Consider the following 27,102-nt stretch of genomic DNA (forward strand, 5'->3'; position numbering starts at 1 on the left):
AAAAGGCTTTTGACAAGAATGGAAATAGAAGCAGTGTTAGAAACAGCAAGAAGGGGAAGAACAGAGCTGTCCTAAAGCACTCTGAGTTAGTAGTACAATTAAAAAGATAGGAATATGAACATATTTTTGAAGTATGAAAATGGGACAGAGAGTCATTGTCCAACTCCTTTTTGTATTAGATCTTGAGAGCCTTCAATTTACTTAAAACGTAGATTTGTGCCCGCTGATACACGCGATTCTGATAAAAGACCTGACAGTAAATGGAAACAAAAAAAAAGAAAAAGAAAGAAACCTCTAAAATTACATTGCGAGACTCTTACTGGAGAGAAATTACACGATTAAAAAATGTTAATAATAGATTTGAAGTCAGAAGGGAGATGTTTACCTTGACTGATATATGTATACGCAACATGCAACTAAGCGAGGAAGATCAAGTCAAAAGCAGAATTCAGAATGGACTTTTGCCTTTGAATAGTAAAATGTGTCATGAAAAGTAAGTTCCTGATCTAGGCAAGTGTTTGATAAATGTGTTCTGCTCTCTAGGGTATATGAAACTGAAATACTAGCATCCACCTGGCAAATGGAATAAAATCCATTGGCTGGCATAGGGAAAAGAGAAAGTCATTAGCTTGGTTCAGAATAAAGGGGGAAGAATAAACAGAAAGAAAATCAAAATAAAGTGTGCTTTAACTACTAGGAAGAAACTGAAGTTACTGCTCAACAACTAAGTAGAGAGAATGAGACAGAGGACAGAATCTTACTCAATAAGACTAATGGAATTCTTGCTCAGCATAGCAATGGATTTTCTATAAGTTGCAGAAAGAACAGAGAAGTTGTGGCTGCCCCATCCCTGGCAGTGTTCAAGGCCAGGTTGGATGAGGCTTTGGGCAACCTGGTGTAGTGGAGGATTTCTCTGCCCATGGCAGGGGGGGTTGGAACTAGATGATCTTTAAGGTCCCTTCCAACCCAAACCATTCTATGATTCTAAAGTCTGCCAAGCTCCATCCTTGTGCTTGGGCAACTTGGGTGCTTCAAAGCTGAGAAACCTCTGCACCATGAGAAGGTATGAGCTGGGTGGGAGTTCCTCTGTGTTCTTACCTCATCCCTTTCTTTAAATCTTTGGAGGTATCTGAGTATATCTTTGACCCTAAAGGAAGGAATAATTTGGCCTTGCAGGTCTCAGTTGCTCAGGCTATCGATACCTGCTCCTACTCTTTGTTAACAAGTCACCTCCAAGGGAGTCTCATGGAAGTATGTTGATCTGTAGACGGGTGATCTATTTATTTTTAAGGAGCTTTCAGCTGTATTTTGAGGTGAAATATTCTATATTTAAAATCACTCTCTTTCCCAGGCAGAATAGTTGATTCAGATAAATTTAATGAATTTTAAAAGTACTTGTAATTATAATCCTATTAATTGTAGCTTCAAATCACAATGCTAGAACATACTAAGTCTAAACTAATATCCCTGACATCTAACCCTGTAGCAGATATCAGCAGTGAATGATGTATAAGAGTATCCTAGTGATGAAACCTGTTTCTGGCCACCAAAAAGATTCTCCTTTCAGTACCACTGGATGCTTTTACGCTTCCACTTTCAAACAGCAACCGATAGCATGGAGATTTCCCCGACGCAGTGGCGTCGCTAGCCGACCACTTTTCAAAACCTTTGAACTGCCCTGCATGATTTCGTGATGTACCATTGCTGAACTTCTCGAACATACTGGAGCTTTTTTGCAAACAATGAGATAGTTCATCCCTCTCTTAATCTCCGGACTTCTCTGGAACTATATGAGGATGAATATGACCCAGTGTGCCCAAGCACAGAAATCTTTTCTTTTTCTGGTACAGATTGAGATTTAAGTTAGCAGTACTTGGTTGATACAGAATGCCCCCAGGTCAGGGAACTGTCATTCCAGAGAACTGGAATAAACAGCACTCTGAGTGCACATAGAGATGTTCTGCTTTTTAGTTTAAGTTTTTGGTAATTTGCGCCCTGGCTCCATGGAAATGGGCACTCCAGTAATAACATTACCATCATGGCTTAAATTTTCTGTTAAAAGGGCCTGCCACGTTCCTCTAGCAGAGGAGGCGTAATGCAAGCAAGCTTTGTTTTGCTGACTGTATCCTTGATAATTCATCAACGGTAGCATTGGATGAATTCAGCAGAAGCTGCTTAGAAATACACTGTATACAAAAATTAATGATTTACTTGGCTAAAATTTTCTTTGGTTTGTTTAAACGCTTTTGGAAGCAAAGTACCATGCACTGGGTGCAGGCAGGACAGTGGACCTCCCAAACCTAGCAATGGAGAGGAGATGATGAATTATGTAGGTGGGAGAGAATTCACAAAAATCTGGTTGAATGAGGGAAGTATTGCTTTGCATGAGTTGAGACTTCTGCTGTACTGTTTAATCAAAGTTCAAGGGATTCTGTGCACTTTGGAGAGTGTGTATAAAATGCAACGCCAGGACGGGATTTACTGCGGGGGAGGAAGCTAAGCATCATGTGCTGCATCGCCAAGGGCTGAGCTCCTTGTCATATGATGAACAAGAGCCTTCACCACCTCACAGCATCCCCTTGCTGTGCTGTCTCCGACATCTCTGCGCTCTAATACTGCTCTAAATCGAGCGTGATCACTTTGAAAGAAGCTGTTTGTCCCAATATAGCAATACTTTGCAATAATTTTTGAACTCCATCATTCCTGGGGGGGTAAGAAGGCTGCTGTGTCTCTACATTAGTGATCAGAGAAGCTGTGGCTTGCAAAATGCAAGTGCAGCTATTGAACACACACACTTTTCAGTGTATAAATGAATATTTGTGCTGTCAGTCATAAGAGAAGCCCTCAGAAGGGGATTTAGTGAGGGAGTATGCTGAGGACTTATGAAAGTGAAGAACTTTTGCTTGAGTCTATTCTTTCTTCTTTTTCCTATCAAAGATCATGAATGACCAGCAAATTATTTTTGAAGAATATAACCATTAAAAAAAAAAAAAAAAGGGAAAAGAAATATCTTCAAGTTTGAGAAAGGAGTGACTCAGGACAGTTAGTCTTTCCCTTATATGTGCAAGAGGATTTTTCTTTTCCTCTTTCAACCACAGGACTCTGTTTTAGAGCTTTCCCTATTAACCTGCCTATTGGGAAAAGTGAATCCATCAAGTTTCCCAAGCTTCCAGACAACTGGGAATGCATTGGGCACATGCAACTCTTCTGCAAATATTTTGATGAAAGGGAAATTTTATGCACGAGTTAACAGTGCTGTGTAGGACTTTCACCACGGGAGCTCTCACTTGACGTATGTGCTGGTCACTGGGATGGAAGCTCCAGTGCTCTGATGTTCCACACACTGGAGCTGAGGGCTGGTAGGAGCCCGAGTGCCAAAGGTTTACAGGGGTGGCAACTGTCGTGTCCGAGTGCCCACCGTGCAGGGCATTGCCATCCTAATGCTGCCGTGTGAAACTGGGAGCAGGGAAACAATGAAGAAGGCAGCAATGTTAGCAAACAGTTGTCAGTTTGAAACCCAATAAGGCAAATCTCACCAAAGTCTTTAGAAAGTCTTTTGAGGGCACAACCTTTAGAGCACACCAGGCACTGCTAGGTGCGTTTGCAGGAACTGCTTTCCACGTGATTTGGGGTCATCCATGAGACCACTTGCAGGAAAATGTAATACCTTACGTGAAGCAGGACTTCTGAATGTGATGCTCTGGGATTTAATGGCAGCATGGGCAAAAGACAGTGTGTAGCTGGGAAAATACTTGTATAAATTGTCTTAAAAGAAAAACGAACGAGCAGTGCTCTCAGATAACTGCATTTTGCTTCCAGAGACTCGTCTATGTACCAGGCGGGGCATGTGGTTAGAGGAACCACATCCATTTTCTTTGAAAACTTAGCTGTCTGTACAGTCTTGGTTGATTTTCATATTTTTTCATATCTTTCCATACATACTTTCTTCCTTTTTGGACAAGGATAACCTTATGATGGTATGCTTAAACCAAAGATGAACTCCTGTTTGGTTCTACTGCAGACATTGCGAGTGCCATTAAAAATGTGTATTGCTGAAAAGGCTGATTTACTAAGAATAATAACACAGTAAAACACACATTCCCTTTTCAAATGTATTGTATATCGATTTTTTTTTTTAACTAATAACCTTGACAGGTGCCCGTGCTATTTTTTTTTTCCTTAATGTGGTCTTTATATTTTCAGCCCAAGTATTAGCATAAATTTTATGGGATTTTCTGGGCATATTTGTGTCTGTATCTAAGATATATGATATCAACTGGCAGTGATGGTTGAACTAATCAAATACTACTGACAAGTTAAAGCAAATTTTTAGGACTGTGAGATTTTGAGCATCTTCCCAGATACAGTATCTCCTGACTGAAAGCAGTCCTTGACTGTCAAGTTTAAATACCAGATTTGGGACTTAATCTTTATGTAAGCAAAACACCCCAATAAGAAATATGTCTGAGGAAAGCCAAAAAGTCAGGTCCTTCCCTTAAACCTAGCCTGAAATGCCTGTGTGTGTTTGTTTATGGCCCTATCGCCATGGTATGTGAGCGATTCCAACCGGTGGGAACCAAGAGAGTCTTAGACTGAATGGACGTCTATTTTCTTTTCTTTTCTTTTTTTTTTTTTTTTTTTGACTTGGCATTTGTTCCTTCTAGCAAACATTTTTAAAAACTCTCTTATTGCTAGAGGGAAAATTGACACCCTTTGCTTTCACGATGATACATTCCTAACACGTTTCCTTGAAGAGCTGGAAATGGTGCAAAAATCTGGTAAGATAAGTCTCTATAAAGCCTTAGAAGTCAAGCATTCCACTTTAGACATTTAAGACAAATGCATGGCAAAAACAAGTTGGTGGGGTTTTTTTTTAAGGTTTCTACTTAAAGTTCTGTGCCAAAGCTACAGTACTTATACATTTTCTAAATGTGTTTTAAGCAATAAGTTGTACAACATTTTTAGAACATGTGTTAAGCTATTTCTCTAAGAATGAAGCTCTTAACAAAACATAAGCACTCTGCATGAGATCTTAGCAGCAAAGTGCTTAAAAGATAAAGTAAGAATTGGTACCATGGGAAGAACACCAGCTGTAGAGCACACAGGTCCATTATGAGAAGTATGGTAGTGGGTAGGGAGAAAATGATTTAATCAGGAGTAAAACCAATTTTATTATAAGGGCACGCAGGGGGTGTGGCACCATAGTGAGAGGGACATTTCAAAATATCTGACAGATTTCAACAATGTGAAAACCCACCCTGTTCTTTAAAGTGACAGTAAACCCCATCAGGTCTCTCTTTTTGATGCTATTGTTAACAGTTGACTGTTTAAAGCTGGCCTGCTAAGATGCTGTCGATCTAGTTCAATAGTGTGTGGCAAAATAAAAGGCTAATTGTTGAAACACGATCAATCAAATATGATCTCAGAGTCTAAAGAAGATCCCCTCTGGTAACTCATTTGAGATCAAATCATTACTTTTATGATTGGGGTAATTCAATGGGAGAAAAAAATAAAGAGACTTGAAACCAAAGAAGCAAGCAAGACAACTAAATAAAATGCACAAGTCTGCCTTTGTTCCAGCTTTGTCTCACATTACTCCAAGTTAAGGGATTGGTCCATTCCTTTATTTGTATACATTCCCTGAATCAGAAATTTTAAAAGCATTTAAGAACATTTACTAAACAGAAGTTGAAAGAAAACTCCATTTTGAAGAAGATTTTCTGCCCATAAGTAAACCCTATAGCAAGAAAATTATTGCATTAAAGTACCAGGGATCTGGAGTTGTGGGTGTCCATGTGTCTCCAATAATTTCACCATTTCGTTTAACAACAGTTCAACAAAGGGGCTGCTCTTGGAGCTGGCTGAATGGATAAAACATGAAATCTCGGTGACATTTAGTAAAACATTTCAGGTTTATGTTACTTCATATTAAATTTGTTCAGTAGTTTTCATGGTCGGCCCCGATTTGCATTCAGATTGAAATTTTCTAAAAGAGAGAGTCATAAGATGTGAAGAAAAAAAAAAAAAACAAGCTCCATTTTTGGAGTAACAGAACTTGGAGAAAGTGTGTGTCATTTTAATTTGGACTAATAAGGATTTGCACTTTCCTAGAGTTCGATATGGATTATGATCTCACTGTTTATTATGTTCTAACAGTATCACACTACCAGAATTAAAAAGCAAAAAAAAACAAAACGGAAGAAAAGTAATCACCCAATCTTGTTTTATTTTTATTAGAAACTCTATTTTAGCATTTAGTTTCTTTTATATTTAAATTCCTTAGCTCAGTCAAGCTTCAAAAGAAAACATTTTTTTTGTTTGCAAAACAGTTTTGCAAGCACTTGTGGTTTGTCTTTAGTGTGTTATCATTTTTGACAGCTTTGCATAGCCTAGGTAGGCCAACAGGGGTCTGTCTAATATTGTTGCTGGGCAAATCTTCCTCCCAGAGATGAAAACCAAACAAAATATTTTTGAAGCAGTAAGAAGGAATTAATATCCTTTCTCTCGCAGTACTCTATTCCTCGCTGACATTACATTCAGGCAAAAAAAAGGAGAAAAGCGTTACCCATTATTCCCTTGTACATAGCAAGGCTAACACATGTAAAGCAATAACTCATTTTCTATTGCCATGTTTAGCATATGTCTCCTGTTGGCTCAGCAAGGCCTTTAGGCCGGTCCCTTGAGCCGGCCATCGTTGGCAACTCTTAGCCCCTCGGCCTCAAAACCAAATAGCTTTGAATCATGTTGAGCTGTGATGCTAATTTTCTTACTGATGCATTATGGGAATAAATGTATCTGACATACTGTGTCAATGGTACTGTCTCTTTGTGTCTCTTGTTTTTTTGTTAGCTGCATTCCTACAGATGGTATTCCATTGAAAATGTTCTCTTCCTACAGAAAAAAAAAAGAAAAAAAAAAAAGGAAAAAAAAAAAAACATGCACAGCACCAAACCTCTAGGTGCAGAAGGCTGTTAACGGTTGCTGATGATAGTAGGCAAACATTAACATAATAATTAGTGTCTTGTAATTGTTTCATTAAAACCAGTTGTTCCATTTCTCCTCGTGTTTTCCCAGAAGAGAAGCTGAATTTGGACGACAGCCAGTGGGAGGACATCCACGTTGTCACCGGAGCACTCAAGATGTTTTTCAGAGAGCTGCCTGAGCCGCTGTTCCCATACTGCTTCTTTGAACAGTTTGTGGAGGCGATAAGTAAGTACATCAGCTACAGCAGAAGCTAGTGAAATAGCCTGTTATATAAAAATAATAATAACCTTAAAAATAGGAGGACAGAGGCATCTCAAATCTGACTTACCTTCCGTTAGCCGCGATCCTGTCTTTTTTTATTCTTTTCGACTGCCTTTTATCTCCCACAGCACTTAGTTGTTTAACTGGAGAAAAAAAATATCGAATCATTGATCTATAAATTTTATATATGCGATTTAACTGTAGTGCCTAAAATGGTGTAGGAATGGAATTAAAATGTGTGTGTATTCAAAATACGCTGGGCTGATAATCCATATATCCCCAAACACGAGAGAGAAACTAATAATTGTGAGTCATGTTGGAAGGGGCTGCCTTTATGTTAATCGGAATGAAATGCCTGTGTTTTTTTCCACAAGGATGCAGACTCTTGCTTTGCAATGATCACAAAAAGAATGCAAAAACATGCACGTTCTCATTTTCATCTCTACCTTTGCTTATTTTATTTTTTTTTTTAAGTTGGCAGGCATCAAAAGTGTTTTCAAAGTCCAAGGCATTTATTCTGTAACATGTCTCTGTGGTTTGTGTGCTGCAAACCCTCTCTGTATTTAGCACATGCAGGTGCATTTTGTAAAACTGTATCGACTTGGAAAAACTTGACTGAAAAACGGAGTGATGTGGGGGTTTACTCCCATTGGAAAACGGGGGGAGGAGAGGGATATCTTAAAGGGAAAAAGCCTAGTAGGAGATTAATTAAAGGTTCGATAGATAAAAATCTCGGGGAAAAAAAAAAACAAACCATGAAACAACAAACCCAGTAAAGTACTTAGAGATCCATTTTCTGAACGATGGGCATGCAGATTTGCCATTACTGTTAATGAGAGCTCTGTGTGCACATGCGCAGCTGTCAGAGAATATGAAACCCTTAATGTACGGCTCACTTTGATTTTATATTCATAAGAGTCTTTAGTTCAACTAAAGCTTTTCAAGACCCAGCATCAGATATAATGAGATTAAATACATCTCACAAGATCCTTCCCTTCTTGTTTGTCTAGAGATGCAGTACAGTTACACACAATGTAAAATACACAACGTAAAGGAATGCATTACCTGAAAGTTTACTCTTGGCAGCTCACCTTCTTCTCCTTTCAAAGCACATGGAAACAAGATGGAGAACACCATCTCTCGAGTTTAAGTTCCTATTGCACAGTCTCTGCAGTGCTAAGAGGGGAAAAACTATGAAGAATTTCTTATTGTTCAGTTTCTGTAATGCGTTGGGATAAGATCCTTATAGAAACACCAACACTTTGACATGCCCTTCAGGTGGTCCTCTATCCACCTGCTGTGTCCTCTTGGAAAGGAGGAGATGGGACGCATTAAGCAGATGCAGTCACAGCCTGGCATGCCCTTCATGTCTTTTCTTACGCACCTCATTCTGCAGTCAAGTGTTTAATACCTATCCTCTGCCACTACCACTTTGTCTTCCTGATAATCCACCATCATACTGGTCTTCTGGGTTGAAATATAGTCTTCCTCCCCGTTATTGCTACTTTTTGTTTCCCTTTGGTGTACGCTTTGGCTGAGCAATCACTATCATATTCTGAAGAACGTGATCAGGACACCTTGATCTCTTCCTTCGTGCTGTCTTCTTATTGTCTCTGCTAGTGTGCAAGTCAGGGTGATTTGAAATCTTTTGGTGACCCAGTGGGGAGGTTTTTGATAGTAAAAGTAGCAGGTAACTGGTAAAAGACTTGCGTATTAAGAGTTTGAAAGCATGTCGGGAAGAGACTGTCGACTAAAGCATTAATATTCATGAGTGAGAAATTAATGTCCCTTTCTGCTATTTGAACTATTATTAATTCTTATTATGATTTTGAGAGCCATTATACACATTGATAGGCTAATGAACAGTCATTTATAGAGGGATTTTAAGACAGTTTATTCCTAGGAAGAAAGTGCTAGCACTCTAAGACATGCTTTGCACTATTTCAAACCCCTAATTCTTGTTGCTTGCTTTACTGCACATCAGGGTGATTTCTACCTAATCCAACTGTCCAAAGTAATCTACGATTTCCAATCGATCTTCTCTTTGTTTGGCCTTTACTACCATAGTATCTACAAATCCGTATTCTTACCAACTCTACTTTAAAAACATCTATAAACAACAATTAGGTGTTTGCAGTATTTTTGGAGCTCTTCTGTATGTTAATAGTCCTGAGGCAAAGTAAAAAATCTCTTTTCTTCAATATCGTTTCCATTGATGCTGATTATTTGGCTACTTTGTGCTAATTACTCTGCCTGGTCAGTACTGAGCTGCTAGAAAATTTCCCTTCTTCAGGCTGTTGTGAAAAAGAGGGTCTTGTGTCTCTGTCTTTCCTGTTTGTTCTTCAAAAATGGGAATTATTAGCATGCAGGGCATGGGTGTGCAGTACAATCAGAAGGAGCAGTTAGTAATGCCAGAAATAAACCAACCTGATGATGGCTAGGAAGAAGGTAATTAGGACATATTCTCACACTGCCAGGATGATTACATCCTTGGTCTGGCACTGAGCATCCCTTAGTCAGAGTCATACATTTGCTAAGTAAGATGAAGTGGTCTAAAAACCTGTCTGTAGTGGGTCGTAACAAGTTACCAATAATATTTCTTGGGGATTTAGTCATTTAGCTAAAAGTTTCAGGAGGAATGAGTACCCAAGAGGTGCCATGGACTCCTGATGCGGATGCTATTTTAAAGATTATGTAAAAAAAAAAAACACATAGCAAGCTTAGTATTACTTTTCCTGTATGATGCCCTTTTAATTAACACCTCCATTAAGTGCATGGGAACAAAATTTTGCAGTACTGTGTATTAAGCAAAGTGCTTGCTCTCCACCTTCAGTTTCCCCTATAAATAACTTTAGATATGGCCATAATATTAGAACAATTTAGATATGACCAGAATATTAGAAGATAATTCAGGCCATTTTAGAATCTCAGAATTCTACTTGCCAGGCTGAAGCTGGATAATTACTGTCCATGTAGCTTATATTGGAGAATTTATAAATGATAAATGTAAGGCCACAAGACCTCTGACCTAATACTAATTTTGTTTCTTAGGATTTGGAAAGCAGGTTTTTTCAAGGACTTTGTCTAGTATATTACGGGCAAGTCATTTTGTGGTATTTTGGATGAAATATGCACTTCTAAAGTGTACCCAAATGCTGCTATGAAGTCAGGTTCAGCCACACTTAAATTACTTAGCACCGCAAATAGTTCTATTGATTTTCTGGAAGATCAACAGACGTGGTTCAACAGATTGTCTGCAAGTAAAATTGTGCTTCATGTGAGTAAGGTGGTAGAAGTGCCAACAACAGAAACACTTAATCACCTTATTTACAGAATTCAGCCCGCATGGCCATACAAACTTATGCCAGGACTTCAGCCACTGAAACAAAAAAAATCTAACCCCAAAATCTGTTAAGAAATATTAGCAGGTAAATGGACTAGGTGATTATAAATCTTTATTTTAATTGAACTAGTTTTTTTTGAAAGATCTCTGACAGAAGACAGGAAAAAAAAAAAAAATTGTCTGCTACAGTCCTCTGTGCAATGATGGCTGATATCCACAGCATAGGAAATATTCAAATAGCAACTAGTCCTTCCAGATCTTTTCAGTTGGAGAAAGCTGTATAGACTGTGCATCTGCATACACAGTGCATCTGTCCAACTGCAGTTACAAAAAACTCCACTGATATTCCACAAAGGAAAATTCCACCCAGCTCCCAAAGCTGGAACATCTGTCTCTGGTTTGGAAGGCTTGAGTTCAGGTCTTTGATTTTCTCTGCAACAGGTTGGAAAGATTACTACACTGGAAAGGTTTTTTTCAATGAGGTCTAGCGATTATGCCCTCATTTCAGTTCCTTATCTCTAATATGAATTTAATAGGTGTCACGTAAGTAGTGTAGATAAATAGGTGATTTATTGCTTAAAATGCACACACAGAGACAGATGTATATATATGTATATACTCTAAATAGACATCCTTTGGCCAGAATTATAATTCTTCCGCAGACAGTTTTCTGAATGAAGGTATCTGTTAGTGCTGTGGGTTTCCCACTGAAGGCAGATGAACACAGGACTGAGATTAATAAAAATGTAATGTTGCAAAATCTGACTTGCAGGCTTTCAAGCGGAATTCACAACCTAATATGAGGTCTCTCAGGCCTCAGTATGAGGAACAGAAAACATGGGATCCATATCAGCTACCAAGTCCCTGGAGAAGGGACAACATTTGTAGGGCACCAGATCTAGTTAGCATACGTGGCTTAGGTTCTGGCAATCCCCCTTCCCCCAGGATCAAGCTTCGCCAGACATGTAGGAAAAGTAAGCCCCCATCTCTAGAGCTCAAGGTTTTCAGCCCTGGTAGACAAGGAAAAATTTCTCTGCGCAGGGAGAAGTAGAGCCACAGGCACCTAAAGTTCTTCGAAGGCCACAATCACAGTATCTAATTAGCTTATACACCTTCAGGGATAGATGGCAGCTGAATAAGGTTTTTCAGAGTTATAATGGTGAATTTAAGTGCCTAGACACTACCTGAGGTCCGCATTAAATACTCATATAATTTTTGGTTTTATCAAGATCTGGAATTCTTTTTTTATTTTTTTTGATTGCTCTGATAGACCATTAACACTTTTTTCAACTGATTTCACACATATCCTTCCGTTATATCAATTAGGGTCTCCTGGTGCATGCTAAGCAGAATTCACAATGTCATTCCTATCAATCCTATAATGTTATGTGTTACTCTACTATATGGAAACTGAAGATGTTTATTTAACTTCTTACACATGATAGAGTTTTATAAATTTTTTGTTATCAAAAGATGTTAGATAAAAAATTTATTGCAGTTTTGCTGGTGTGAGATACTGGTCTTTACTGGTCTTGTCTAGCAAAATCTATAATGATAACATGGCAAAGCAATAAACTCTTCTTTCATGAGAATAGTAGGGGTTTTTTTAAACCCACAAAGGCTAGCAGTGCTATCTGTAGCTGTCAGTCCTCACCATGTTAGTCAGTTGTCTTCATCTTCAAGATGGCTGGCATCAGTAAAAAGGTCTGCTCTGAGCCTGGGCTCTGCTTGTGCTTCAGAAAGGTCCCCCAGAACCCACTGCCTGAGCAGTTCAAGATGATGTGTTGCAAAACCTCAAGTCTATCTGGGCAATGATGACACTTCGGTCTTCAGCAGGCCATAGCAAAGTTTGCACTGAATAATGCAACTGTTGAGGAGTTTGCACTGAAGCTGTCTGCACCAAAATGAGGCAAAAAAACTGTGTCAGGAGGCAATAAACAAATCTAGTCATCAATACATAATCATGATCGAAGAACAGAGCAACATTGGTGGAAAACATAGTGTAGCAAGGACCTGCTCTGAACTACTATGGAGTGTTACGAAAATAGTAGCTGGGAAGCAGAAAGGAAGTAAATACATTCATTTATTCTGACAGTCATAACATCCTTCTATCATCTTGGTGGAAAGTTACAAAAGATGTCTAAAGAGATTTTCAAAAGACATCTAAAGAAACCTCACTCGAGGCTTACAAAGAACAAGGCTCAAGGCCAACTTGTCTTGGAAAGACAAGTCAGCATATTGCACTGTAAGAAATCCATGACAGTCTCTTAACATCATCACGTAATAGGTTCCTGAGAAACCAAATCTTATCAGTCTCTGGCATTATGCAAATTTCTGTCATAATCTCAATCTGTGGGCTTCGAGTCCTAATCAAACTGCCTTCAGATTCACAGTTGGCGAGCCTCCTATTGAAATCGTTTTCCTATCCTCCATTTACTTGTCCAAGCAAGTTTGGGGGCTTGGCATGGCATCAGAAAGCCTCAATTTCATGTGAACATGGTAATTTATAAACAAATCCAAGGTCATCACAATACATCTCACAAAATAAATAATAATTAATACCTTTTTGGCCAAAGGTAAATATCAGAAGGCAGTAGAAATCCATTAACTAAACGTGAAGAGAAGAAAAAGTGTGTAGAAACAAGAAGTATTCAAAAGCTGAGATGCAACTCTTTAAAAGATTTCTTAAAGAGAGGAAGGATTTTGTGGGTAGTGTAATCTCAGCAATATCCATCCATGTAAATATATGAATATGCGTATGGTATATCTGTAGACGTATATATTCTCCCAAACACAATAACGCTAACAATAATAACAACAGCTCATTCAGAAAGTGATACTAGGTACTTCAGTACAGATTGGGAACTAGTAAATCCATTTTGGAAAGCTTTTTGAAACCTTATCTGGAAAGTTGTGTGAAATTCTGATTCAGGAATGATTAACTGATATTGGAAAAGACAAAAAAAATCACGTTTTAGAAGAGATACATAAGTGATATAAGACACAGAAAGACTAGAAGAGAAGGCTTCTAATCTATGGGTGTTAAAATACAGACAAAAAGTGTCTAAGATCATCCTGAGTGAAGCCAATAAGTGAAAAAATAGATGAGAATGTGCAGTTTAAACTTAAAAACTATATTTCACAAAAGAGGTGCATAAACTGGCCACAAATATATTTAAGCTGTAACATTCCTGACCATTATAGGTACTATAGCACAGTCACCTCTCCAATTCGAGGCAGTAAGAAAGCATGTAAATGGAGACTGTCAGAGTTGTAATAGCTGAAACTGGTAACTAAAGAGGTTCATTCCAGGCTTTTTGTTCCCAGGAGGTGTCAAGGAACAATATGCCCCAGTAACCTCCTAGTTCTCTTTCAATGACCTTCCCTTCACAGTCGCAAACTGTTTCTGCTCAACAGCATTTTTAAATAGATCTTTCCAGGTCTGGAAGTAACTGTTCTAGGAAAAAAAAAAAACCAAACAACACCACAAAACCAACATTGGAGGGTATGTCTATGAATAGATTTTTTCTTTCGAGGCGGAAAATAGCCCAACATGTCCAGAAATAAAGGGCATTGAAAAGAAAATTAGTGGGTTAAACATTTCTTCCTGTTTGTTTTTTTTTTTTTTTGCTTAGAAAGTTTGTTGTTGGAAAAGAAAATCTACGCAGGGCTTTGCTCTTTGAAGAATGCCCAGGTAACATCTGTCCATAGGCAGGCTGATTCTAGATTGACTTTTTTTTTTTTTTTTTGGCTAAACATAAGGATCTACCTTTAAAATGAGGTATGTTGCAACATTTACTAAACCATTTCACCTGTTAGCACAAAATTCTGTTGGGCTACAAGGAGCACTTCATAAAACTCTTAGTTAAAATTAACATTTTAGCTGTTGGGTTGGGTTTTTTTTCCCTCCTGAACCTGATACGGTGTTCCAGTGACATGATCAAATCAGTTAATTTGCCTTTTCAAGGAAAAGAGGAGAATCTGAACAACCTCACAGGTAGGGTTACACCAGTGATGAAAATTACCTTAATATTAAAGGAACAGAAAAAGTGTATAATTTGGTCTTATAAATATGTTGGAGGCTTTACAATTATCATCAAAGTAAAAGAAGAAGTTTTAAAAGAATTTGTACTTGGATTTTGCTGTCATGCAAAACTTTGAACAGGAGGGAGATACTCTCCCCCAGCTTAGTCTTTTTTGTTATTATAGTTACAATTTTTTTAGCATAGTGGAAATTTTATTGCTGATGCCTGGCCTGTCTCTTAACTCATGCTAATTATATTCATAATTAAATGTTAAACAAGAATTGACTAGGCCAACTGGCTTGCACAGGTGTTTGTGATATGAATGGTTTAATGCTTACACAATAAATTATGGGATACAAATCTGCAGTAATCTGCTCAGTGAGAACCTTTTTCAAGAACTTTGCTGTACATGGTAGGTCCAGCATAGTGCTTTGAAACCAGGACTTGCAAATAGCACTTACTCGGCAGGATTATGCCAAAACTGTGGCTTGTCCTCAATTGCATGAGCAGTAACGAGGCTAAAAGGTTTTTTTTCTGGGCTCTTACGTGTCATGGGACACAGGTGCTCAGAGCATTAATGTTTATGGGCAGCTGGAGGAGTCATTGGATGCTTGGTGGAACCAAAAGCTTGGAAATGGAGAAAGACATGGGTCTCAGCTTGCTCTTCTTCTACCTACTTTTTGGGCATGGAAAATAGTTTATTTGTGTAATTTAAATATCATCTGTGGTTAAAAGAATTTTTCGTAGGGGAAAGAAAGGGTAGAAAGAAGAAGTAAGCCAACTTGAGAGTTTGTATGTGGGTTAGTATAAGAGAAACTCAGAGAGAAATTCGGGCATGAGAGAATGGTGCAAGAGAAGACAAAGAGAAACGCAGAAATCCAAGCAACAACACTGGGCAGAAAAGAAGGAAGAAAAAGAGAGAGAAGGAGCTATTTAGTGACTGTGACAAGATCTCTGTAACCTGGAGTGTTTGCGGGAGGCAGGGGGAGAGGAACTTCTCATGAAGGTTATCTGGAGCTCTTGACAAAGTGAGAATTGGCACTCTAGGCTTGAGGGGAAAAATGTTTCATCAGGCTTGTAAGTGAAGCTTCCACTTGGGGAAAGTAATAACAGGAGGAGAAGCAGCCTATAATGCCCCAGTTACACAATTTCAGAGGTGCAAAAGTGGAAGAGATGGGGGATGGGGTGGGAAGAGAAGACCAGGAAGGGAGAGAAAAGTAGAACCTTCAAGAACAAGAAAAGGAGATGCTGAAAGTCATCACCTCCAGTGCTGTGCTGTGCTGTCTTCCTCTCTCCGTACGCCTTCTTACTATCTAAAAGTTGCTGCCTTCCCCAAATAAAAGTAGTACGACACAGCTCTGTGTGGTGGCACATTGGATCTGAACCAAAAAATAATAGACATGATGATGTCTTGGTGGCAAAAGATGATGACTAAGTTCTTCTCTGGTCCTGGTCACATAGACATTTGAAGACCTGGACTACTATCTAACTTTGTGGAGTACTTTTATGCATCCTAAACACTTCAAGCAGCTTTGGCCCAAGAACTCTCCAGCACCAGTGTGCTCCGACCACACTGTTCAAGTGCTCCTGACATCATCTTCATTTGGAAATTTCTCCACTAGATAGTGCAACTTTATGGGTCCTCAAGTTCTGGCAGGTAAAACCACCCATAAAACATGCCTTAATATGGACTATTACCCAGCAGTTTTATCAAATGTTATTTTATAATGATGAAAAGTGTACATAGCACCATGGCATCAGGGAAGGCTCTTTGTAACTTCAGACGAGACTCCTCATAGTTATGCATTAAATGAGGTAGAAAAAAGTGTATAACTTTAGCCTATACGCTGAGGACCATGTCAAATCTTTGGGTGAGGATCTGGTAGAAGTAAAATTAAGTAATACAGACCCTGCTTTAACCGTGCCTTTACTACCTGAGAGCAGTAATTGGTCAGAAAGCAGTTACAGTGGCTCATTTTTTCTGAAAGTATTCTAGAAATGGTCTGAAACTGGGATGGAGAAAGAAACAAAAAAATTGAATGTTCTAAAAATTCCACAAAGTAGGCAGGCACAGAATTAAGTTGTGAATGGTCAAAAGAATATCCTCACTGTTTACCATAATACAGCACACACAGGGTTGGAAAAGAAAAACGCCACGTCGCTAAAGGGCATGATGTAACGCAATAATATGACTAAAGTAATAACAGTAGCACTATCTACAGAATACTCACTGCATTTCACAGAATTTAGGGAAAAGTCTTAAGTCATAGGTTGAAATCAGGCACAGATTTGCCAGGGTGGGAGTCGAAGGTCCCCTTCCCCAAAAGCATCACCTTACGGCATCGCTTGGCACAGGCGCCGCTTCCCAACATCCCCGTTTTGAGTGGATCTGCGCCCGCCGTGGGAAGCGCGATGATTGCAAACTGGAATACTTCGGAAAAGTCACGGTGTCTAAATGTGAGGATCGGCTTGTGTTCTTAGCGAGGCTGGGCCAGAGTTCAAAGTTAATAGGATTTATAATGTCTCTTGAGGGACACAAATTGTGAAAAAGTAGCACTGGAAAACTGGGTAATGTGGCTGCGGAAAAGCATCTTTAGCAGCTGTGCTACACCAGCTGTACCAGATAACAGCTAAAGAGGGAAGTCAAGTAAAGTAAGACATAACGTGGGAATGGAAGAAATGAGTAGTGCTGCACATCCTCCTCCTAAACGGGTGTCAGGGAGTGCGCAGCCCCGAGGCAACCTATTGCACAAGCAACTCCTTGAACAAAAATTCACTTTTAAGGATGCTTCCTTGGATGCAGAAATATTTCTGCAATCCGCCGCTTTCTGCTTGTTGTACAGGTGTTGAATTTGAAATGCCCGCAATTTGAAAATAAAATGCAATTTGTCCTGCTTCCCGGAGAGTCAAACTGCTCCCTTTGACTCCCTTCTATATAAAATTCATTAGCCGTTTGACTACTGTTACATTTTGGCCAAAGCACTAATGCTTTAATTGCCTGGGAAGGTAGTATATCACACAGATAATCTCTCTAAGATCAGGAGTACAATTTAATTCACCAGCAGCTCATGGTCTGACTCATTCACTGTTAAACACTTTTGAGTGATAGTGTTGAACTGGGGAAAAAAAAATAAAAAATTGCAAGCCAGGCACAAAAATTCTTCACCTAGGTTTGCTTAGATGGTTAGAAAATCAAACTGTGTATTCATCGCTCATAAAGGACGTAAGATCTGAAGCAACCAGAGAGGTGGGACTCTCAAAGGTTTTAGAAACCTAAAATGTGACGGAGAAGTGGAGATCTGCTTACGCTCGGATGAAATACCTGGTGTTTGTAACTCGTTATCAGGAGAGCCCCAACGACCAAGGGAAATATTTTCCGAGCTGGCACCGCGCAGTGTCATGGAAAGGGCGATAGCGGCGCATACAGCGAGCGCCGGAGGTCAGCAGTGACCGGCACTACAACCCAACCCGAACTGCACTGTGGATCTTCTCCCCACCCTCCTACGGGTGACACTGGAAGTCAAGAGGAACAGGGAGGAAATTGCCCTGGTACCTACACAGGGTGCCCACCCATAAGGAGGGCAAACAGAGTGAGCACGCAAGCTGCAACAACTTTTTTCGTTTTCTTTTTTTCCCCTCCTTTTTTCCTTTTCCTTTTCCTTTTTTCTTTTTCATTTTTTCCTTTTTTCTTTTTCTTTTCCTTTTCCTTTTTCTTTTTCTTTTTTTCTTTTTCTTTCTTTTTCTTTTTCTTTTTCTTTTTCTTTTTTTCTTTTTCTTTTTCTTTTTCTTTTTCTTTTTCTTTTTTCTTTTTTTCTTTTTCTTTTTCTTTTTCTTTTTCTTTTTCTTTTTCTTTTTCTTTTTCTTTTTCTTTTTCTTTTTCTTTTTCTTTTTCTTTTTCTTTTTCTTTTTCTTCTTTGTCTTTTTCTTTTCCTTCTTTTTCCTTCTTTCTTCTTTTTCTTTTCCTCCTTTACTTCTTTTTTCTTTTTTCTTTTTTCCTCTTTTTATCTTTTTTCCCCTCTTTTTCTCCTTTTCTTTCTTCTTTTCCTTCTTTTTCTTTTTCTTTTTCTTTTTCTTTTTCTTTTTCTTCTTTTTCTTTTTCTTTTTCTTTTTCTTTTTCTTTTTCTTTTTCTTTTTCTTTTTCTTCTTTGTCTTTTTCTTTTCCTTCTTTTTCCTTCTTTCTTCTTTTTCTTTTCCTCCGTTACTTCTTTTTTCTTTTTTCCTCTTTTTATCTTTTTTCCCCTCTTTTTCTCCTTTTCTTTCTTCTTTTCCTTCTTTTTCTTTTTCTTTTTCTTTTTCTTTTTCTTTTTCTTTTTCTTTTTCTTTTTCTTTTTCTTTTTCTTTTTCTTTTTCTTTTTCTTTTTCTTTTTCTTTTTCTTTTTCTTTTTCTCTTTCTTTTTCTTTTTCTTTTTCTTTTTCTTTTTCTTTTTTATTTATTTTTCTTTTCAAACAAAAACAAAATGCGAGAAGTGGGAAGGGTTGCCTGGCAGGCAGATTTATATACGCTTCTGCAGCTCCAGCCCTGGGCTGTCAAGTGCCACTTCTAGAATAGCCTTTTCCTTGGCTTGTGTTTGATTTGCATCTGTATGTTCACATGCAGCCAGAACTAACCTACGCTCTCTGCAGCTGAGGTCGTTGCTTGTTTTTCTTTACACCACAGATCAGGGCACCTGATGAAGCTAGATTCCTGCTTGTGAGCTTAAGTGTATTAACATTTAAAAAAAAAAATTAGCCCACTGTGAGGCTATAAAGCCTCCACAGAGAAGTATCAAAACCATGATGAGAGCAACCACTTGAGATGTTAGTAGAATGTTATCCAAGATCTGTGTTTTTGCTTTGAAGCAGTAGCTGTCCTTTAGTTCAGATGGTATTTGTGAATCATTGCCTCAAAAAAGGGGTCTTTTGGCACATGCTTTAGGCTGATGGCAGGCAAAATGAAGTAGATTCTGTCTCAAAAATCTCCAAAAATAATCTTAGGTTTGACATAACACACCATGTCATGAAGTGATATAAGCCACATAAGCACAAAGCAGGCTTTAAATTTGAAGAAGAATAATCCTGTTTTCAGATAGGATCCTTTCCATCAATTTGGATAACAAATATCTGATGCAGAATATAGGCAGCAGGCTGTTAATGCTGAGATCCCTTAAAACCTGCAATTCCTGGTAGTTAGTGAATGTGGTAGCCTGTTTTCTACCTCTGTTATCTGACAGTTGCTCAGACTATCCACACACACAGCTCAAGCATGCACACATGCGCTAAAGATTTCTATCTGAAAATAAAGATCTGGGTTTTTTTTACTGTCTTTAACCCCTCAGCATCAGTCATGTAGAGTTCCCAATGCTAAAGAGTGATGCAAAATGCATTAATGCTTAGCACTGGGAAATCCCAACTCCTGGTGCCAAGAGGTTCATAAATATAGTAATGAAACCTCTTGACTCAAAGTGAGCACTATTTAACAGAACAAGCATGAACAGCCTTTAGGAGATTTTGCAGCTGGATTTGTTCCACTGTGTCAGAGCTGAACCTCCATGATAGTAGTTTTAAAAACTGTGCATGGCTAAAAATCAGAGTTTAAGGCAGCCAAAAATGAAAAAAAAAAAAAAGTAAATAAATAAGTCATCTGTGGAAAGAAAAAGGAAATACACCACTGTATCACATACCAGAAAAGTAGGCATCAAGAATCCCCAAGTATAAATTCAGTGACAGATGTCAAGGTCTTTCAGAAGTGTCCACCAAGCTTTATTTTGCACATGTTCCTGAACAACTGAGTACTTTGTGTGATAATTTACTAGCAAATCAGTATCAATAAATCAGAATCATGTAAGCGGTCATGTTTATTATATCCTTGTTGCTTAATATTCATGATAGTAATTTATTTTTATAGTACAGTTTCACTGTTATCTCCTCCATTGCTGTAACTTTGAGTCAAGCAAGCTGCAAAAGTAGAAGGTCAGGTAACCCTTTGAAGGCTGTAAAAGTTCATTCATTTGGAATTTGCTTGGTTGGTGTTTTGGGGTTTCTTTTGAAAATGCTTTAGTGGCTCCTTAAAATATTTATATCATAATTTCTAACCTAGCATTATTTATTTAACAAATATCACTGCAAAATGAGAGTTGCAAAGCAGTATATGGATACCAACTCTACAAATGAAGAATCCAGAATCTCTAGAACTGTACAATTGAACATAGTCATGAAATCTCGTGTTAAGGTCTGTATTTAAACTGAAAATCATAGTTTTCTTTTAAAAAAATTAAGGCACACACTTATTTAAGACTTCCTAATATTTTAAAATGGCAAGAATGAAATTAAAAATAAGATTTTTGGTTTTTTACTGTTAAAACCAGAAATGAATTTGATCCACCAAGGTGTTTTGCTGCGCTTTCTCAGTTTAAGTGCAAACAAATGAAATTCCCTCTTCAGACCACTTTGCACTTTAAGAGAAGCACACAGGAGTTACAACCTAAGCAGAAGTCAGGACTGAATGTGTTGGGCTTGTTAACCAGGTTGGCAACAATAGAAACAGAAGATTTTATCTGTGGGACATGCACAGTACAAACAATTACAACTTCTACCTGTCGCTCCTACCCAAACACCTCAGTGCTGACTGATTTAGTCCTCAGTAACTTAAGATCTAGTCTTCAATAGCACATTTTAGCAATGTTCAACAGATTTAACAGAGTAACCATTGTTCTTTCTTTTTCATGTACTTTTTCTAGTAGAAAACTGGATTTTAGCTGTGCCAGTTGAGAGACAAGGACCCATACCTTTCTTTTAGTGCAGTCATAAAGCATGATTAGGTTTAATGAGAAACAGCACACATTCAAAGATGATGTACACGTCAAGATCTTCTGATTGCCTATAAATCAGAAATCAGTAGAAGAATTCTTGTTTTTCTTTGGATTGTTTTCTTTCATATTGTTCTGTGCTGCCAATCTGCTTCACCATTTCACCTCAGACTAGACTGATGTGGTGGAAGAAGCACTCAATATTTAAAGCTCTTCTGGTTAAAGACAGTCTATAACTATACAATGGCCTTATTCGTATGTCCCCTTGTCTTTCATTTAAGGATGAGTTTTTGATGAAGCTGTATTGGTTACTGCACATAATCAATTATTTCTCATCTAGGAACATATTTTTCATTATACAGGAGGTGGAGGCCACAAAAAAATATTGCTGATCAGATGAACAGAGTATAAACCTACCTCATCACAAAGATAACATCTAAAAATGCTTTAGGTTTATTTATGGCAAACAAAAAATATGACTATGCTTCAAGAAATTACGAAGATAAGCAGACATAAAAGACATTTTTATTCTAAGGGTAAACTATCATTAAATGTATTTAGATTTACACCCTATAATTATTATGATTGTAGCAATTAATCAATCAACTGATTAACATGTGGGGTCAACAGGACACAGTGATCTTATCTTGAAGCTTGAATTAATTAATTATTCCTTACTCTACATTATTATTTTCTACTTGTGTATGTTTTGTCAAAGTGTCCCTATTGACAAAATATATCCTTTTTTTTTTTTTCTACAAAGTATTGAGTCAAGCACAGGAAGTTACTGATGTACATTTACTAATTTGCCATCAGAATTTCAAATTAATTAAAAGATTTTTAAAGCATTGCATGATTTTTAACTACTTGTTATATTCTAATTAGCCAGGTTCAATTAAATTGTTTTCAATGTAGCAACTTAAGAGCTCTCATCTCTTCAAGTGGAGTCAAATTCAGCGGGTGTATATTGTTGCAATGATATAATTCTGTGTTCATTACACCACGAGCCAGCAAAGTCTTTCTGAGCAGTGTATTTGTTTACTGTCTGTGGCAGCGTGAGGATTTTCCAGTTCCACAGGCAATCCTGCTATCAAGAGGTCTTCCTGAAATTCAGCTACATTTTAATTTGCTTTATGCAAAAGCATTACTTCCAATATCCTCTTGATTGTGCTGAACGTTTCCTCTGTCTCCTTGCGGTAGAATTTGGGTCAACTGAAGTTGCTAACAAAACTCTTGCTGTCTCTGGAGGAGATATTGTATTATCTTTGCATTCACTTCCTTCAGGTGTTAGTAGTTCATGGCCATTCCTCTGGCATCCTCGGTCATGATTTAACCAAGCTCCTTTTCATCTCACCACAGTCATCATTCCTTTAATGAAGTATTCAAGGTTGGGATTTTTTTTACGTCGTTTTAGGGTTTTGGGTTGTGTGACCATCCTGACCATTTTCAATGTCTTTCTCGTAATAATGAGCTCCAGAACTAGACAGGACCTATCGGTCACGGGGAATTGACCCTTCTTCCCACCATAAACAGGGATGCCACTGTAAATATCGTGCCAGATTTCACTGCCCTGCACACCCTATTGCACCAATACTTTGTCTGATTTCCTCCTGGTTACCAGTCTTGTGTGTGTTTGATGGTCCTGGTTCTTAAGAGCTTGGGATAGGGGTTTTATTTTTTTCCCCGTTTTCTGTCTTTTCCTTTTCCTTTTTTTTGTTGTTGTTGTTGTTCTCATAACACAAGGCTCAAACACTCCCCAACACTGTAATCCTCCTTGTTTCCCATATTGGCACTTCCATCAAGAGAACATCAAGTCTAAGTTTAGAAGAAGTGCCACAGCCCTCCAGACACCCCACTTTCAGGCAGGAGAGGGGCAGAGACTTCTTTTCATACCTCCCAAGAACTAACAGTGGCCTTTGGTAAAGCATTCCCAGACTTCTCATCTCACCTCTCCTTTCCTGCTGAGCCCTTCCTCCTCCTCCTCCTTTGCCTCCCGCCATGCCCCCACGCAAACTCACACAATGCAGTTCTCTTCTCTGTGTGAGCGTTTTCCCCCCTTTTTTTTTTCAGTCTTTAACACCCTACCGCAGTGAGGCCGTGTCCTGATTCAGGCTATTGGGCTCTACTATTATCTATATAATCAAAAATAAAAGAGATGCTAAAAATCCAGCTGCTGGCTCTCTCTCTAAGCTCTCAGAGAAGTTCATATCCCAGCCTCTGTTTTGGTATTTTTTTTCTTTAAATGCTAGTGTAGAAGATAGCAGTAACACTAGTAGGTTTGGGGGCCCTAAATAGAAAGGGTAGGAGAAGCAGTTATCATCAAGCTTTAGCTTTGAAATGTAAACTTAGCAAAGACTTCCCTGATGAAGTATACATATGGAACTACAAAATGCCACTTTCTATCCATTTGTTTTCCTGACCATAACCACGTTTTCACACTGTCAGCATTTTCATTAGAAGCTCTTTTTGTCAGAGGTTTATAACGAGAATGTAAAGATTTGCTATGGGCTAAATCTCAATCCAAGAGCAAATGTTTATACCAATTCTGAAAACAATCAGCTTGCCCATTTGTAGTTATGCATGTGTTCATCATCTGTTACTGCTTGTCCAATGCTCTGCAACTTCTGGAAGGAAAAAGAGACATCTGGAGGAAAAAAAAACACAACTATCCTGCAGATAGCATACTGTATGTTCTCCTGAGTTATTGAATAAGGTACCACATAAATGCAGGCTTTTCAGTTGATACAAATATTTTTTTGCTCAAGCTTGTCAAATTTACTGCGGAGAATATTTTAACGGATGGCTCATACTGGTCTCCTTTTGTGCATTACTTATATAGGAGTTGCATTAAAAATTCACTGGAAATTATTCACCTAATGAACTGAGCCACTTTTATGATGCCAGGCACAGTGAATTCTTCAAAAACATTTTAGCTTATCTTCTGGACCTGAGAGCTAACAGGATTTTCCTGTCTGCCACTTCTACTGTGTATCAGTCATGAGGTCCCACGATGTTCTTGGGCTGAATTAAATTTAAGGGATGATTTACAGTTTTTATTCTTCTCTGGCTATGTTAAGCAAAAGTGTACAGCCCCATGGTATGAGCATATATAGTGACATGAAGAAAAAATTTGCATACAAAATAAATAGGTAGAACGAGCCTGACAAAACTATTTGTGTCTGTAAGCCTTACCGGTCCCCAGCATGCCTCAGTATAAACTTTATCTGGATAAACTTCAGAAAAAGGTAAAGATTATGCAGGTGTTAATCCTAAAGTTGCCTCAATTTTGACACAGAAGGTGCCTGAGGTAAGTTGTAGAGCACATCAGGAAGCTTTGTAATACGTAGTATTTACTTACAATACTCAGTATTAACATACAATACTCAGTACTATAAGAATTTACTTTATAATAGTATTAAAGTGAAATTTATAACTCAAGTGTCTTTACAGTCTATGCCTGAGCAGTGCAGTGGATGAGAGCTTTCCTTGCTGGAAAGCAATGGGTGGGTTGAGATGTCGCTGCTGCCATGTCCTGCAGAAAAGGACATGGCCACCTAAACCCAGGAGAGAGAGGCAGATGCTGGGAAGGAAGCCCAGGGAGAGACATTTACGCCTCCAGCAGAATCTGGGAGAGCATTTTCTTCATGGTTTCTCTGCTGTCCGTAGCTCTGTGTGTATTTACAGCTGTGGGTCAGTTCAGGCTGCTGGTTGCCCTCATGCTGAAGCTGCTGAATCTCTCTCAACGCATCGCTAGGGTCTCTGAGCATCTCACTGAGGGTCAAGAGTCCCATCACTGAGCATCTCGCTGAGGGTCAAGAGTCCCATCACGGTTGCTAGGAACACAAAAATCAAGCGCTATAACACCCACCATGTAGTAAATAGTGTAAAACCTGGGCGTTTTTCCTTTTTTTAAAAGCTTGGTCTATTCAACCAAAAAAAAAAAAAAAAAAATCCTTTGGAGGCTTGCCCCCTACCCCAGGCTTCCTCAAACAGAAAACCCCACTGCAGAGCCACGCTGCGAGTGGATTTTCCCACGCTGCCCATCCGTACCATCCCCCGGTCCGGCAGGAGCCGTGTCCCCTCCTGGCATCCCCGTCGTGCCGTGGTGGAGCCCAGCTGTGCCGGCAGCCCACGACGCCTGCGCCGGCCAGCCCAGCTGGGGATGCCGCGATGCTGCCAGCGCAGGCGACGCCTCTAAGTTTACCCAGTAAACCTCAGGAAAAAGAAAAGAAAAAAAAAAAAATAAAAATTTGTGGCCCTCATTAGAGTTTCTCAGTAGACCACAGTAAAAATTAATTGCGTCGCCCCATCCACGATACGGGTACATCTCCGACCACAGCGGCTGCCTTCGCTTCTAAGCAGCTACAGTTAAACCAGTTTGAAAAGTGTGTATAGACCAGCCTGTAAAGCCGTTAGGGAATTTACTTTTTTTTTTTTTTCTTTGGCAAATAATTCATGAACAGTTATAACTCGTTGACAAATCATTGTGCAAACGATGAAAAGAGTTTTTCAGGATGGTCATGAGCACACATCTGGTATGAATGTTCTCAGAAATACTTCGCCGTGCTGGCATGCACAGCCCTTTTGTCTTTGGGAGATTTTGAGTGAATAAAAGTGCTCACCTGAATATTTGCGAACATGCAGGCACATCAGTCGATCTTCCTTGGGGAAAAAAAATAATAAAAAAGAAAAGAAAAAAATAATCACAATATTCTTTCTTTTTTGGCTTTATTCACCCAGCTCTGCTTTCATCCAGGAAGCTTTAAGAACCTAATGACTCATGAGCTAATTAACTAAGCTTTGCAAAGTACTTGTGAGATTGCTAGCATCAGTATAAATATTTCACAGCGAGTAAACTGAGGCACGCAGATTAACTTGCATAAATCAGGTACCAAAGGAAGCAGTGACAGCAGCAGCCCTCTCCTTTCCATTCCCCCACTCTACATTTTTTGCTAGCCTTCCATGCTTTTTCCAAGCTTCACATCTACCTAGTAAGGGTTAAAACAAGCTTTAAAATCCTATATGAAATCTGTGCAAATATGTGTTCTGCATAAATCTGGGCCACAAAATTAATATACTTGTATACATTTTCCCCATCTGCTATATTGCTGACACATCCAGCTTGTGGCCCAGAATGTTTTAGGGAAGAAAGGGCCATCTCTATGTTTAGTGCAATAGTTCAAGTGGAGTTATAGACTTACTGGTGCACTCAGGCTTCTCCACTAAACATAGAGAACAGCTTGGGGTACTTGGGAAATTTTCTTCAAAAATGCCAAACCGCTGGGTGTTGGTGGGGGAAGGAGGGGTGGTGTTTTAGTTTAGGTTTGGATTTTTTTATATATGAGGAATTAAAGTGCATATTCCGCGAAGAAATAAGTTTCCTTTCGTACTCTTTTATTCTTGTCAGCTATTATAATATATATGTGTGTGTATATGTATATACATCACACACAAAAATTCTGTTAAAAGAAACCAAAAAAACCCTTCAGATAAGGCTAAGGCCATCTCAAACCAATGTAGGAGGAATTTTTAAGGGCTGTGACCTGGGAGAGGCAGCTCTTTTCTAGTTTGTGACCACAGACTCCCTTACCCTGTGCCCCTAATATATTTCCCTACATCGGGAGGTGAAGGAGGTATTCACTGGAAGACAACATGCTGGAGAGATACTGTAGGAATGTTTTGTCCACAAGCTCCGAGGCTTCAC

The 27,102-nt window shown here is 38.7% G+C and overlaps 1 protein-coding gene across 1 annotated transcript in view; it reads left to right on the forward strand.

The window, feature by feature from the left end:
* ARHGAP15 (Rho GTPase activating protein 15) overlaps nucleotides 1-27,102 on the forward strand; it is a 334,864-nt gene that overhangs the window by 266,211 nt on the left and 41,551 nt on the right. Inside the window, exon 12 of the mRNA XM_086615574.1 lies at nucleotides 7,075-7,209. Within this exon, the coding sequence (XP_086471700.1) occupies nucleotides 7,075-7,209 (135 nt within the window). The remainder of the gene's footprint in view (nucleotides 1-7,074; nucleotides 7,210-27,102) is intronic.

This window comes from Tauraco erythrolophus, chromosome 8 (assembly GCF_009769465.1).
Source record: "Tauraco erythrolophus isolate bTauEry1 chromosome 8, bTauEry1.pri, whole genome shotgun sequence".
NCBI classification, from domain to species: domain Eukaryota; kingdom Metazoa; phylum Chordata; class Aves; order Musophagiformes; family Musophagidae; genus Tauraco; species Tauraco erythrolophus.